Genomic DNA, 12,153 nt, shown 5'->3' with positions numbered 1-12,153 from the left:
CTGCACTCCAGCCCGGGCGACAGAGCGAGACTCTGTCTCAAAAAAAAAAAAAAAGAAAAAAGAAAAAAAGAAAGTCTAGTTTTCTACTAAATTATGACATTATTTTACAAAACACTCACGTTATCTTTTTTTTTTTTAATCTCTAGCTCTAGGCGCAAAAATTACATTCTCGTGCTAGTCTAATACATGGATAGCTTTCAAGAAAAATTGACTTAAAATACAACCTAATGGGTTTAGATTACAGAGAACTTCACAAGTTATAAAATACTACAATAATGTTTTATTCAAAAATGGAAAGAATTAAAAACGGATCTATGAAAGTAAGCTGATTTGTCTTCAAAGTGTCACTTTTATGAGTTCAGTCTCATCAGTTCTAGATACTGTTGGGCCTCAGGATACCACTCCAAAATATGACTCTAGAAGACCAGAATATGCCACCCCAAAACACACTTCTTTGCTGTGTTTCCACCAGATTATTTTGAGACACTGCAGATACAAAAGTAGTTCTGAATAGCTGCCTTTCTGTAAAGGAAATTTACATCTATAAAGGTGATCTACATGGATGAAAGCGTCTGTATCAGGAGGACAGTTGCTTTATTACCTGAGCGATTTTAATCTGCATAGCAAGACAACTACTCACCACACCATTCCTTCCCTCACTCTCTCCTAATTTGACTCCACTACCCTCGAGGAGCCCAAGCTCTTATTTCTTTCTGGAGCTCAGGACCTACACAAGCTCCAACGTCTTGCCCTTTAATCCTAGGAAAGAGTGAAGGTTAGGAAACCACTCCCAGCCTTCTGTGCTCCAGGAAATGTCCAAGTGGGAAGACTCTCCTTCACCCAGGTCTACCGAAGGCTGAGGGCGCCGCTCGGTTCACCTGGGAGGAGCTGGCTCCTGGATCTTCTCAACTTGCACTTGGCCTCATATGAGGTTAGCTGACTTGCTTGTCCTACGGATACACTGGAATAAAAGGCGTATCAGCGCGGCTACGCATGAGCCTGCATCCTTCCCCAGACCCCTGGACATCACCCACCGCAGCGTGGGCCAGCACACAGCTCCTCAGCGACCTGGGGGGAGGCCGGCCGGTGCCCCTTCTTGGCTGCTCCTGTTCCTCCTGGGCCCCCCACCTGCTCTTTCTGCCTCACCGCTCTCTAAACAGGAGGCTACTTTCCCCTACTCCCCGGGGATGTGGGCTGACCTGAGGATCCCTCAGAGCCTCCCCTTTACAATCATCCTACCTCTCTCCTTATAGAGCTTGGGTTTGTCTTGTGTTGGATGCCAGTTACAGCAGCTGGGGGTGCCTTGGCCTCGGGGGAAGAGAGGTACCCCTGGGAGCAGAAGGCAATCCTGTTACTGTTACACTGGAAGGCTCATGTGGACACCAGCAGACGAGAGTGGAGCCCCTAACCCACCAGGAATGAAGGGGTTCTGAGGAGAAACCTGTGGCTGGGCTTCAGGGCTGCAGTTGGGAGGAGCGGGGATAGAGCTTAGGTCTGGGAGGAGGAGGGGGTGAATGTGACCAGAGGTGGGTGAAGAGCCACCTGCTGCTGGCAGGAGTGCCCAGCACTTCTCCCTGGCTCAGAGCACTGACCCTGGGTGGGAGAACTTGGACTGGATCCCCCTCCATGAACTGACCACTGGCCATGACACTCACTGACAGGCCGCACTGCAGCTGTCTCACAAGTCAAACTGAGAAAGGGTGGCATGGCCTTGAAGGCCTGTTGAATCCTTGCAAAGTCCTAGAAAGTGCTCTGTCAGGCCGGGCGCGGTGGCTCACGCCTGTAATCTCAGCACTTTGGGAGGCCAAGGCGGGTGGATCACGAGGTCAGGAGATCGAAACCAGCCTGGCCAACATGGTGAAACCCTGTCTCTACTAAAACTACAAAAATTAGCCAGGCGTGGTGGCAGGCACCTGTAGTCCCAGCTACTAGGGAGGCAGGAGAATCACTTGAACCAGGGAGTTGGAGGCTGCAGTGAGCCGAGAGCGTACCACTGTACTCCAGCCTCTCAACAGAGTGACATCCCATCTCAAAAAAAAAAAAAAGAAAGAAAGAAAGAAAAGAAAAAGAAAAACGAAAGAAAGAAAGAAAGAAAGAAAGAAAGAAAGAAAGAAAGAAAGAAAGAAAGAAAGAAAGAAAGAAAGAAAGAAAGAGCAAGCTCTGTCTGTCTGCTGCATAACTCAAGGGCAAGGGTTCTGACCGCCAGAGGCCATGACATTAGGCAGTTCCTGAACAATGGCCCCTGGATCTGCAAGAGGCAATGCAGCTACAGCTGACATCTGGATTCCACGGTCACAGGCAGCACCTGCACCCAACCACGACGGCATGTGCTGCAAGTCCTTGTGGAGAATGTCTGACTCTTGGGGTTTCGGTGAGGGTATTTTCGCAGCCATAAAACTTGAGAGGAGCAGGCGGATCTGTCAGGTGTCGGGTCCAAAACGAAAAACTGTGATTGGAGTTTTCCCACCGTGGCCATTCTGTAGCTCAGGGATGGTTGAGTGGTTTTGCAACTCGTGGGAGAAAATTGTTCTTTTTAAACTGACTTCATTAGATTTAAACATTGTTTCTCCTGTTAGTGCACTGACTAAATCATTTGATTTAGAATCCAAAGACTTCACTTCTCTTCCTTCTTCTGAAATACAACATCTTGGCTGACATGACTACTTTGGTGTCTAGCAGACTTGATTCCAAATCATACTTCCACAGGCAGCTGTGCACATTTTCACAATTTGCTAACCTTTCTGAGCCTCATTTTTCTTATCTGTGAAATGTGCATAACCTTGGAATTTATGTGGAAATCAGGAAGCATAGTGTGGTGCAGAGTGAGCACTTCATACATCACAGTTCTTATTGTCATTATTATTATTACTGAGACAGGGTCTCGCTTTGATGCCCAGGCTGGAGTGCAGTGGTGTGATGGCAGCTCATTGCAGCCTTGAACTCCCAAGCTCAGGCAATCCTCCCACCTCACCCTCCTAAGTAGCTGGGACCACGGGTGCCCAACACCACGCCCAGCTAATTTTTTGTAGAGACAGGGTCTCGCCATGTTGCCCAGGCTGGTCTTGAACTCCTGGCCTTGAGCAATCTGCCCGCCCCGGCTTCCCAAAAGCTGCAATTATTTTTAATATAGTAAAACAGGGCAATTAGCTCTTCCAGACCAACTAATAATACTTCTGCAAGAGCAGATGAGGACATAAGAAAACACTAACAAAAATCTCTTGCATATAAATACTTCATTTCCATAGAGTTTTAATCCAATTATATAACAGTTTCATGGTATATGTATTTTGCTGTTTTCCCAGGCACCTTCTTAAAGGAACCAGCTTCTTCCCCTTTAAATCATGCCCTTGAGTGAAGTCTGCTAATCACATTTCTGACTCTGTGACCCAAGTTGAGCTAACACATAGTCTCCGTCCACCTGGCCTCAGTGGCTGAACTTAGACACAAGCTGGCCCCACCAGGAAAGTGTTCCCAAAATGTTTAGCAATTGCAGTAGGGGAAGCAGGATCCTGTCCTTGCTGCCCAGGGTATGGTTAGATTGAAGACATATCATCCATGTGTATTAGGGCAGAAAAAGCTATGAAAATCAGAATGGGGCAAACAGAATTCAGGTGTCACTGAGGCCCAGGCTCCGGACGTGCCCCAGCCCACGCAGCTGTCACCTTGTACTTCTTACCTGAACTAGTTTGAGTCAGATTTCTCTCATTTACAATCAAAGAGGGCAGACTCATGGGGAACATCCTGGATCTTTGTCCCCCCGCCATGGATTACATCTAACCACTAATTGATGGGACTCAGCTATGGAGACCAGGTTAGTCCTAGAATTCGATCAAGACTCTATTTTCACAACTATGTGTAACAGTGATATATATGTCTATGTGTTGCAGAGAGGACAACCAAGCAAGTAATTCTATTTTTTTTTCCCCCTGAGATAGAGTCTCACTCTGTCACCCAGACTGGAGTGCAGTGGCACAATCTTGGCTCACTGCAACCTCTGGTCTCCCAGGTTCAAGCAATTCTCCTGCTTCAGCCTCCTGAGTAGTTGAGATTACAGGTACTCCCCACCACGGCAAGCTAGTTTTTGTATTTTTAGTAGAAATGGGGTTTCATCATGTTGGCCAGGCTGGTCTCGAACTCCTGACTTCAGGTGATCTACCCACTTCAGCCTCCTAAAGTGCTGAGGTTATAGACGTGAGCCACCGTGACTGGCTGACAACCAACTAATTCTGATCCCTTTGGGATTTCTGGTGGCAATGGAAGAGATGGAATGAAAAGAAGAGAATAACAGTACTGGCATCGATAATATTTTTATACCACTGGTTACACCCAGGGTACACTCAGAGCTGTTTGCACACATGGTAGGACTGCCAGTGCCTGAGGTAATTCTTGGGGTCATGTTTCCTGACAGTAACTGCAAATCCCACCATCCCTGTGTAACTGGTACTTCGTTGGCTGAAAGCACAATCCCTTAAAGAAGCCCTCTACAAAATCCAACGTTACCAAGACCGGACACGTGGTATTTGTGCCAGTATCTGCAGTGACATGAATTGACTAAATTTTTAAAATTTTTCTATGTAATACTCTTTGGAATTTAAATATATATATATATTTTAAATTTTATTAAATTGACGGATAATAATTGCAGATATTCATGGGGTACATAGCGATTTCAATACATATAATCTATAGAGATCAGATCTGGGCAATTACTGCATCTGTATGTTCATCATCTCAAGCATTTGTCATTTCTCTGTGGTGGGAATGTTCAATATCCTTCTGGCTCTGTGAAATTACGGAATATGTTATTGTTAACTCCAGTCACCCTAAAGGGCTAGAGAACACCATCCTTATTCCTCCTATCTAGCTACAATTTCTTATCCTTTAAAAGAGTTTTGCTAGCAATATCTGCAATGAGTAGGGACTAAAAATCAATTTAATTTAATGAGGAAGTCAGAGCACAGATAAACCAAATAAAGGCAAGCCCTGCACAGGTGCTTCCTAAAATGCATATGCAGCACGGCAGAAAGTCCCTTAGCATGGGTGGGGGGTGGAAACGCCTCAAGTATGGAGCTCACAGGTGTGCACTGGGGACCAATTACAGGCAAGGCACTGCGCTTCCTGCTGAGCACAGAGCAAGGTAACACAGAAATGACCATCACCTTCATGCAGTGTATTGTTTTTAGTAAGGCATCCTTTAAACATAGAAATACAGCTGTACCTTGGCTTATGCAGGGGGGTGGGTTACAGGATATGCATATAAAATAATGGAGCATTTTCATATAATCTAAGCACATTCTCTTGTATACTTTAAGTCATCTCTAGATTACTTATAATACCAAACACAAAGCAAATGCCATGTAAATAGTTGTTATTCTGTATCACTCAGGGAATAACGATAAGAAAAAGAGTCTGTGCATGTTCAGTAGAGACACAACCACGTGTTGCGTATTTCAGAATATTCCGATCTGAGGTGCTTGAATCCGCACATGCAGAACCCATGGATGCAGAGGGCTGACTATACACAATAAATTCCTGATTTTATTAAGTCCCAGGGTATGCCTGTCAGTTTAGGTTCATTTATATGGCATTAAAAGACAATATTCCTGCTGGGTGCAGTGGCTCATGCCTATAATCCCAGCACTTTGGGAGGCCGAAGAGGGCAAATCACCTGAGGTCAGGAGTTCGAGACCAGCCTGGCCAACATGATGAAACCCTGTCTCTACCAAAAATACAAAAATTAGCCAGGCATGGTGGCAGGTGCCTGTAATCCCAGCTACTCGGGAGGCTGAGGCAGGAGAATTGCTTGAACCTGGGAGGCAGAGGTTGCAGTGAGCTGAGATTGTGCCACTGTACTCCAGCCCAGACAACAGAGCGGGACTCCCTCTCGAAAACAAAAAACAAGAAAACAATATCCCATATCTCAGTGACTTAATATAAGACAGCTTCCTTCTGGCTCTGGGTTGGGATGGCAGGAGACTCTTCTCCTGTAGATACTCAGGGATCCAGAAGACTGAGCAGCTATTAGAGCAAAGTAAATTTTGGCTCTTCAAGGTTCCATCCCAAGCGACATTCACTCCAATTTCATTACTCAAAGCAAGTCACACCACCACACTTCATTTTGAAGGCACCTCTATCCTGAGTCCAGAAGTGGAGAGAATGGGAGAGATCTGGCAGGAATGCTCGTGACCAGCACACAGGGAGAAGCACATCAGAATTCAAGCTTCTGAATGAGGAGACCTCCTCTGGTCGGGGTACTCAGAGATTGCCTCCTTCAGGGATTACACAGAAACAGTTCTGAGTGACTAACCAAAGAGTGGGGGTGGAGATGGAGAGCATTGCAGGCTGAGATTGCTATACATGTAAAAGCTCTGAGGTAGAAATCACTGTGGCTGCCGGAGACATTTCAGAGGGGCAAGTGAGAATCGAGACAGAGAAAGAACCACAGCCTGGGAGACTGGGCTCCTTATAGACATTGAACCATTTCCTAAAACTCTAAGAAAGCATGATAAACGCTTTCATCACAAAAGGAATCAATCCAGTGTGCCTTTTGGAAAGAAGAGAGAAGTTGGAAGAGTAAATCTGGAAAGACATTTAGGAGTTGGGCCATTTTCTAGGAGAAAGGTCTGAGAGCAGTTAGGGCTGCTGGCGGTGACAGACGGAGGCAGCCGCAGATTCCAGGAACACTGCACCTCACATTTAGTAAGATGGGGAGACTGGAAGATAAGATGGGAAGCAAAACTGTGAGCTCAGCTTCAGGCACGTGTTTCCGTGCCTGTGTCTTTCCCAGTGGAGGTGGAAAATAGACATCGTGTCCTGGGGCTTGCAGAAGACTTGAGCTGGAGGCACCAGGCACAAGACGTATCAGCTGTGAATGGCCATGATGGGCTTTGAATGCAGGAGTTTGAATCATGGAAAGCATAGGATGGAAATATAGGAGGATTCCAACCTCCTATATAGCTAAAGTCAGTTAGAAGTGGTCAAGGAAGCAAAGAAAATAAGCACTTAGCCAGAGACAGCAGAATAACCCAGAGATTTTGTGGCCGCTGAAGCCAAGGGAAACGGGCGTCAAGAGAAGTGGTAGCCATACTGGAGGTCACCAGGAGACATGAGGAAGGAAGTGTGCCTCTAGGGCTAGTGACATTAACATCTCCTGAAATAGAAGATCTTGTCCATAGAAGAGCCACTCGTATTAGACACCAGCTGAATAGATAGAAGCGAGAAACAGGTGTGGAAATGGAGCATGTTTACATAAGTTTTCTGGAATTTTGTTTTAGAAATTAGAAGCTGGAGGAAGATTGGAGGTCAAAGGTACATTAAAATTATAAATCGATGTGTACGTGTGTATGTGTGTGTATGGATGTGTGAGAGATGAGTTATATTTGAAATGCTATTGAGGAAAATTTCATGGAGAGATAGTAGCTGAAAATGCAGAAGTAGACAATATTCACTATACAATGTCTCTGAAATAGTAGGGAGAGAGGTACCTAGAGCATAGGATCGATTACTGGTTTTTTTCTGTTTTTTAGATGGAGTCTCCCTCTGTCGCCCAGGCTGGAGCGCAATGGTGCGATCTTGGCTCACTGCAACCTCTGCCTCCCGAGTTCAAGTAATTCTCCTGTCTCAGCCTCCTGAGTAGCTGGGATTACAGGTGTCCGCCATCATGCCCGGCTAATTTTTGTATTTTTAGTAGAGATGTGGTTTCACCATACTGGCCAGGTTGGTCTCAAACTCCTGACCTCAGGTGATCCGCCTGCCTCAGCCTCCCAAAGTGCTGGGATTACAGGCGAGAGGCCACCACACCTGGCCTCGATTACCCTTAAGTAGGAGGTACATTCTCTTCCACCGAAATAGAGAAAGAACAGAAAATAAGTGCACAGGCAAGCAGATCTGTATCCATTTTGTTGTGGGAAATTGCTTCCTCTCTGATGTTCTCTCTCTCTCTTTCTCTCTCTAGTGTGCTTCAAGCAGGGAATGATTAGTGAGTGATACTGTTTGCTAAGTAGTAAGAAAATAAAGAAAGGAAACACCGGAAGACACAGTGTGTTCATAGAAAAATGCTGGCAATGTCTATAGGCATATTGCTCACTGATTTAGACTTTAGTTTCCTCTCTTTTATGCTCCTACCTAGATTTCCAGTTTAACAGACCTCAATCCTGGAAGTCTGTGTCTATATTTTATATTTTAGGTGAGACTACACATGATAATGCCTAAGAGTTCAACATAAAATACGAGCCTCTTTCAGTAATAAATATCAAAGCCCTGTTTCTGAGCATTCTGTGGAATTAGGGAAACAAGTGATTTAACTATAGTTTAAAAAAAAAATGGCAAGCTCTAGATTTAACATTTTCAACCTCATTTGATCTACCAATATTCAAGGAAAGGCCATACAAATCATTTTGCATGAAATAAAAATGTTGAACTTTTTCACATGTCAAAAATGCTTTGATGATGCAAACTTTTCTTACAGATTGCATATTTGAAGGAATAAAAAACGATAAAGTTCAATCACTGATTTTTTTCTCTTTTTGTGGTGAAAGTTGAACATGAACAGTGCAGGTAGCCATTATCTGTGCTACGGCAAGGCATACACACCTGAGAGACCGACAGACTTACCGTCATATGTATCAACTCCCGGCACCATGGGACGCTTGGTGTCCTGAACGGATGAGAGCTCAGAGGGACACGTGACAAATGGGAAAGCTGTGGGATGATGAGACTTGGTGGCTGACCACGCAGATGACTACGGTCATGGGAAAGAGTGTACGCAGGTGGAATGGGAGTGCAGGTGAAGCGTAGGTAACAGCTGTACCTGATCATCCCCTGTGTGTCTGTGAAACTGCCTTTGCAAAATTATACCTGAGGAAATTGTGACAGCGAAAGAAACCAGACCTAATCAACTCCATCTTGCTTTGAACCTTTAAGCTGTCCTTGTTCATTCCTGGACATAGACTGAATTAATTTGGGGAAGGTATTCAATTCTTCATTTGACTCTGAAACAAAATTGATAATGGCCTTTTCCCAAAAAGACCCTCTTCTTGCCTGGGGACCAGTCTGTCTTTGCAGGACCAACAATTAGCTATAAGATTAGAAATTATGGTTTAGGGGTCATGCAGCCTCTGTCTCCAAGAGTCTGAACCTCCTGAAATTGCTCTTGGGGATCACATCACTCTTGCAAAACCTAACATCAGTGCTTGAGATACTTTGCAGACCCCGCACTTGGTGGATTAGCTGACACCACCCAGACCGGTAATCTGGCCCAACCAGTTCTGCCATCGCACCCAGGTACAGGAGACAGCAAAGAAAACGCACTTCGCCCCTCTATGATTCCATCTCCGACCTGACCAAAGAGCACTACCGGCTCCCCAAGACCCTACCTGCCAAATTATCTTTAAAAACTCAAATCCGTGAATGCTGGGGAGACTGATTTGAGTAATAATAAAACTCTGGTCTCCCACACATCTGGCTCTACGTGAATTACTCCTTCTCTATTGCAATTCCCCTGTCTTCATAAATCAGCTCTGTCTAGGCAACAGGCAAGGCAAACCCACTGGCGGTTACATCTGTGTCCTTATCTCTGTTTTCAAAAACAAATGTTCCACTGCAAACCAGAAACCAGCATTCCACCAAACAATTATTCCAGCTGTACGAGCTTTGAACCAATCAGGGAGATTTATATTTACACGCAATTAAAATGTAAGAAGTGTATTTAGATCTGGGTTTCAGTTCTTGTTGTTGTTCCTTACCTTGGTAAGCAAGTTTAAATCCTTGCCGGTTTTGCGAATGGTCACTGTAAAAGTGGATGAGGGTTTCATGCGTTGTGCTCAGCAGGGCCGCGGGGAGATCCGTGCCACTAAATTGTCCAATCATGGGGCTGGTGTGGTAAGGTCCATTTTGAATTTCAAGGAAGTCATGATTAGCTTCGGTAGAGAAATTCAGAAACTGAATATGGGCACCTGTGGAAAAACGTGCAGACTTAATGAAAGTTCATATCAAAATGTATAAAATCAATGCTCATAAAAAGTGACTGGAGTGTTAGCAGTCTCCCCAGACCGTCCCTCTCTGTGAGACAGAACCATGCCATGGAGGATGGCAGGCACTGTGGAAGAGGACACACCCTGGCTCCATCTTTCCTCTGCCACTTTCTGCCTCATGGTCTTTTTCCAGGAAACTCACGTCCAGAAGTCAATTTGTTTGTGAAGTGTGAATATTACCAGCACCGTACCACAGAGCTACATGGGTAGAATCCTTAGAGTACCAACTAGCACACACGTGCACCGGGATGATTTTGTCCAGTGACTTTTACAATCATGACAATCTTAAATATGAAGTTGTGATCATCTGTTACATCATCCAAAAGCTAATTGATGGCTTTATCAAGGAAAAAACAAAAACAAAAACAAACAAATAAGAAAACAATTTTAGCCTTAAAACATGCAGCAGAGTTTGTTTGTTTTTGTTTTACGTTTGTCTGTTTGTTCTGTCTGTTCTCCTTGTCCCATAGTTCTATGCAACAAACTTTAAAAGTGGCTTTTACACTAACTGGATGGTCATACCATTGCACAAGTTTTATTAGTTCAGCAAGTGATCATTTTCTATTGTGTTATGTGTGCAAAACAAATTATTGATGTTTGTGAGAAACCCAATCCAATAAACCCCACCATAACTCTCACAATTAAATCTCACAGCCTGGCATAGTTCAGCATACCAAAAGACTGTACAAATGACCAGTGTCTCTGATATCATACTGACCTATGAATTACATAAGCTATGGCTGATAATTTAAAAGGAAACAATAACAATTTAGAGTTATTTGCATTGTGGCATTTTTTAACTTATTTTACTACTATGTCTTAGATATTCTAACTCATTTAAGCAATTTATATAGAACTCCAAAGACGTTAGTCTTTCCATAAATCCATGCAGTTAAGCTGGGTCGTAAAACTTAAACTAAGCTAACTATCGGCTGTTATAGCGTGTTATAAAAGAAAGCTTTACTCTGCGTGGTTCTTCTCTTTCTGATAGATGAGAACTTAAATTATTTTTTCATCTAATATGTTTCATAGATTGGGAAAATTAAAGATAACACCTACTTGGGTTATCCTACTTAATTTTAAGTGCAGAAAAATATTCACACAAACATCTACTCAGGCATCAAAGGAAAACACAGTTGTCAGAGGCCAGTACTTTGTAAAAAGGAAGAAAAAAGTCCAAGCGAAAAATTGTAGGGAAGAAACACCTAAAATCTCTCAACAAAATTTAAAGTCATACAAGAAAAACAATTTCATTAATTATGGAGAAACTTGGCAGGGAGAAGCAAAAGGGTAAATAATGCCCTGCCTGGGTGGGCATTGGGTGACGCCAACGGTATGCCTGGGGTCTGATTTGCCAACCAAGATTATTCCCAGCACAGTAACCATCACTATGCTCATAATTTACAGGTGAGCAAACCAAGGCTCAGAAATGTTAGCTGTTCTGTCTCATTTCACACAGGAAATGGCAGAGTAAGGTTTAACCCCGCACTCACTGACAAGGGCCTCACTTTTTCTGATTTGGTATGCCAATAGGCTAGACAAGAGCTGACAGTCTCACGATGGTAAAAATATTCCACTCTTCTTGGAGAAAATCTGTTTGTATTATGTTCAGCCTTGATTGAAAGAGGATGAATTGAAAAAAAATAGAATGTGAAAAACTGGAGAAGACAAAAAAGAAGAAGAAAAAGAAAGATCTTTATGAGAGTAAAATAAAAGTGACACTTTTTTTTCTAAAAAAAAAAAAAAGATCTTTAATAATTTAAGCAAACTTTAGAATTCTTTTTAGAATGAGTAGCTAGATTCATATCACATTGTCCAAGTCTATAGGCCAGTACTACATCACCAGTCAAAAAAAGGGCTATCTCAGCCTGCGGTGGTCTTGGCCATTCTAACATCGTTTCCTGTATATAACCAAGGTGGAACAACTCTTTAAATATACAACATTTCTGCAAATATTCAAAAATGTCAAATACTGCTGTTTGTCGAACAGCCACCAATAAGCTATTAATTTGTTTCTAAATTACAGAAAATATTTTTGTTCAGAAGAAATTCAGAAGTGAGGAAAAAAGAAAGAAAAAAAGGAGAGAAGGAGGCGCCAAGAGAGGGGTAAGGGAGGAGGGGG

At 43.5% G+C, this 12,153-nt stretch overlaps 1 protein-coding gene across 1 annotated transcript in view; it reads right to left on the bottom strand.

Annotated features, from left to right (window-relative positions):
- Nucleotides 1-12,153, bottom strand: part of CSMD1 (CUB and Sushi multiple domains 1) — a 2,063,566-nt gene that overhangs the window by 201,489 nt on the left and 1,849,924 nt on the right. The window contains exon 41 of the mRNA XM_026453909.1: nucleotides 9,744-9,953. Within this exon, the coding sequence (XP_026309694.1) occupies nucleotides 9,744-9,953 (210 nt within the window). The remainder of the gene's footprint in view (nucleotides 1-9,743; nucleotides 9,954-12,153) is intronic.

The sequence above is a fragment of the Piliocolobus tephrosceles genome, chromosome 7, assembly GCF_002776525.5.
Source record: "Piliocolobus tephrosceles isolate RC106 chromosome 7, ASM277652v3, whole genome shotgun sequence".
Taxonomy (NCBI): domain Eukaryota; kingdom Metazoa; phylum Chordata; class Mammalia; order Primates; family Cercopithecidae; genus Piliocolobus; species Piliocolobus tephrosceles.
Note: the sequence above shows the minus strand (reverse complement) of the source record. Positions and strands in the feature narration are given on the sequence as shown.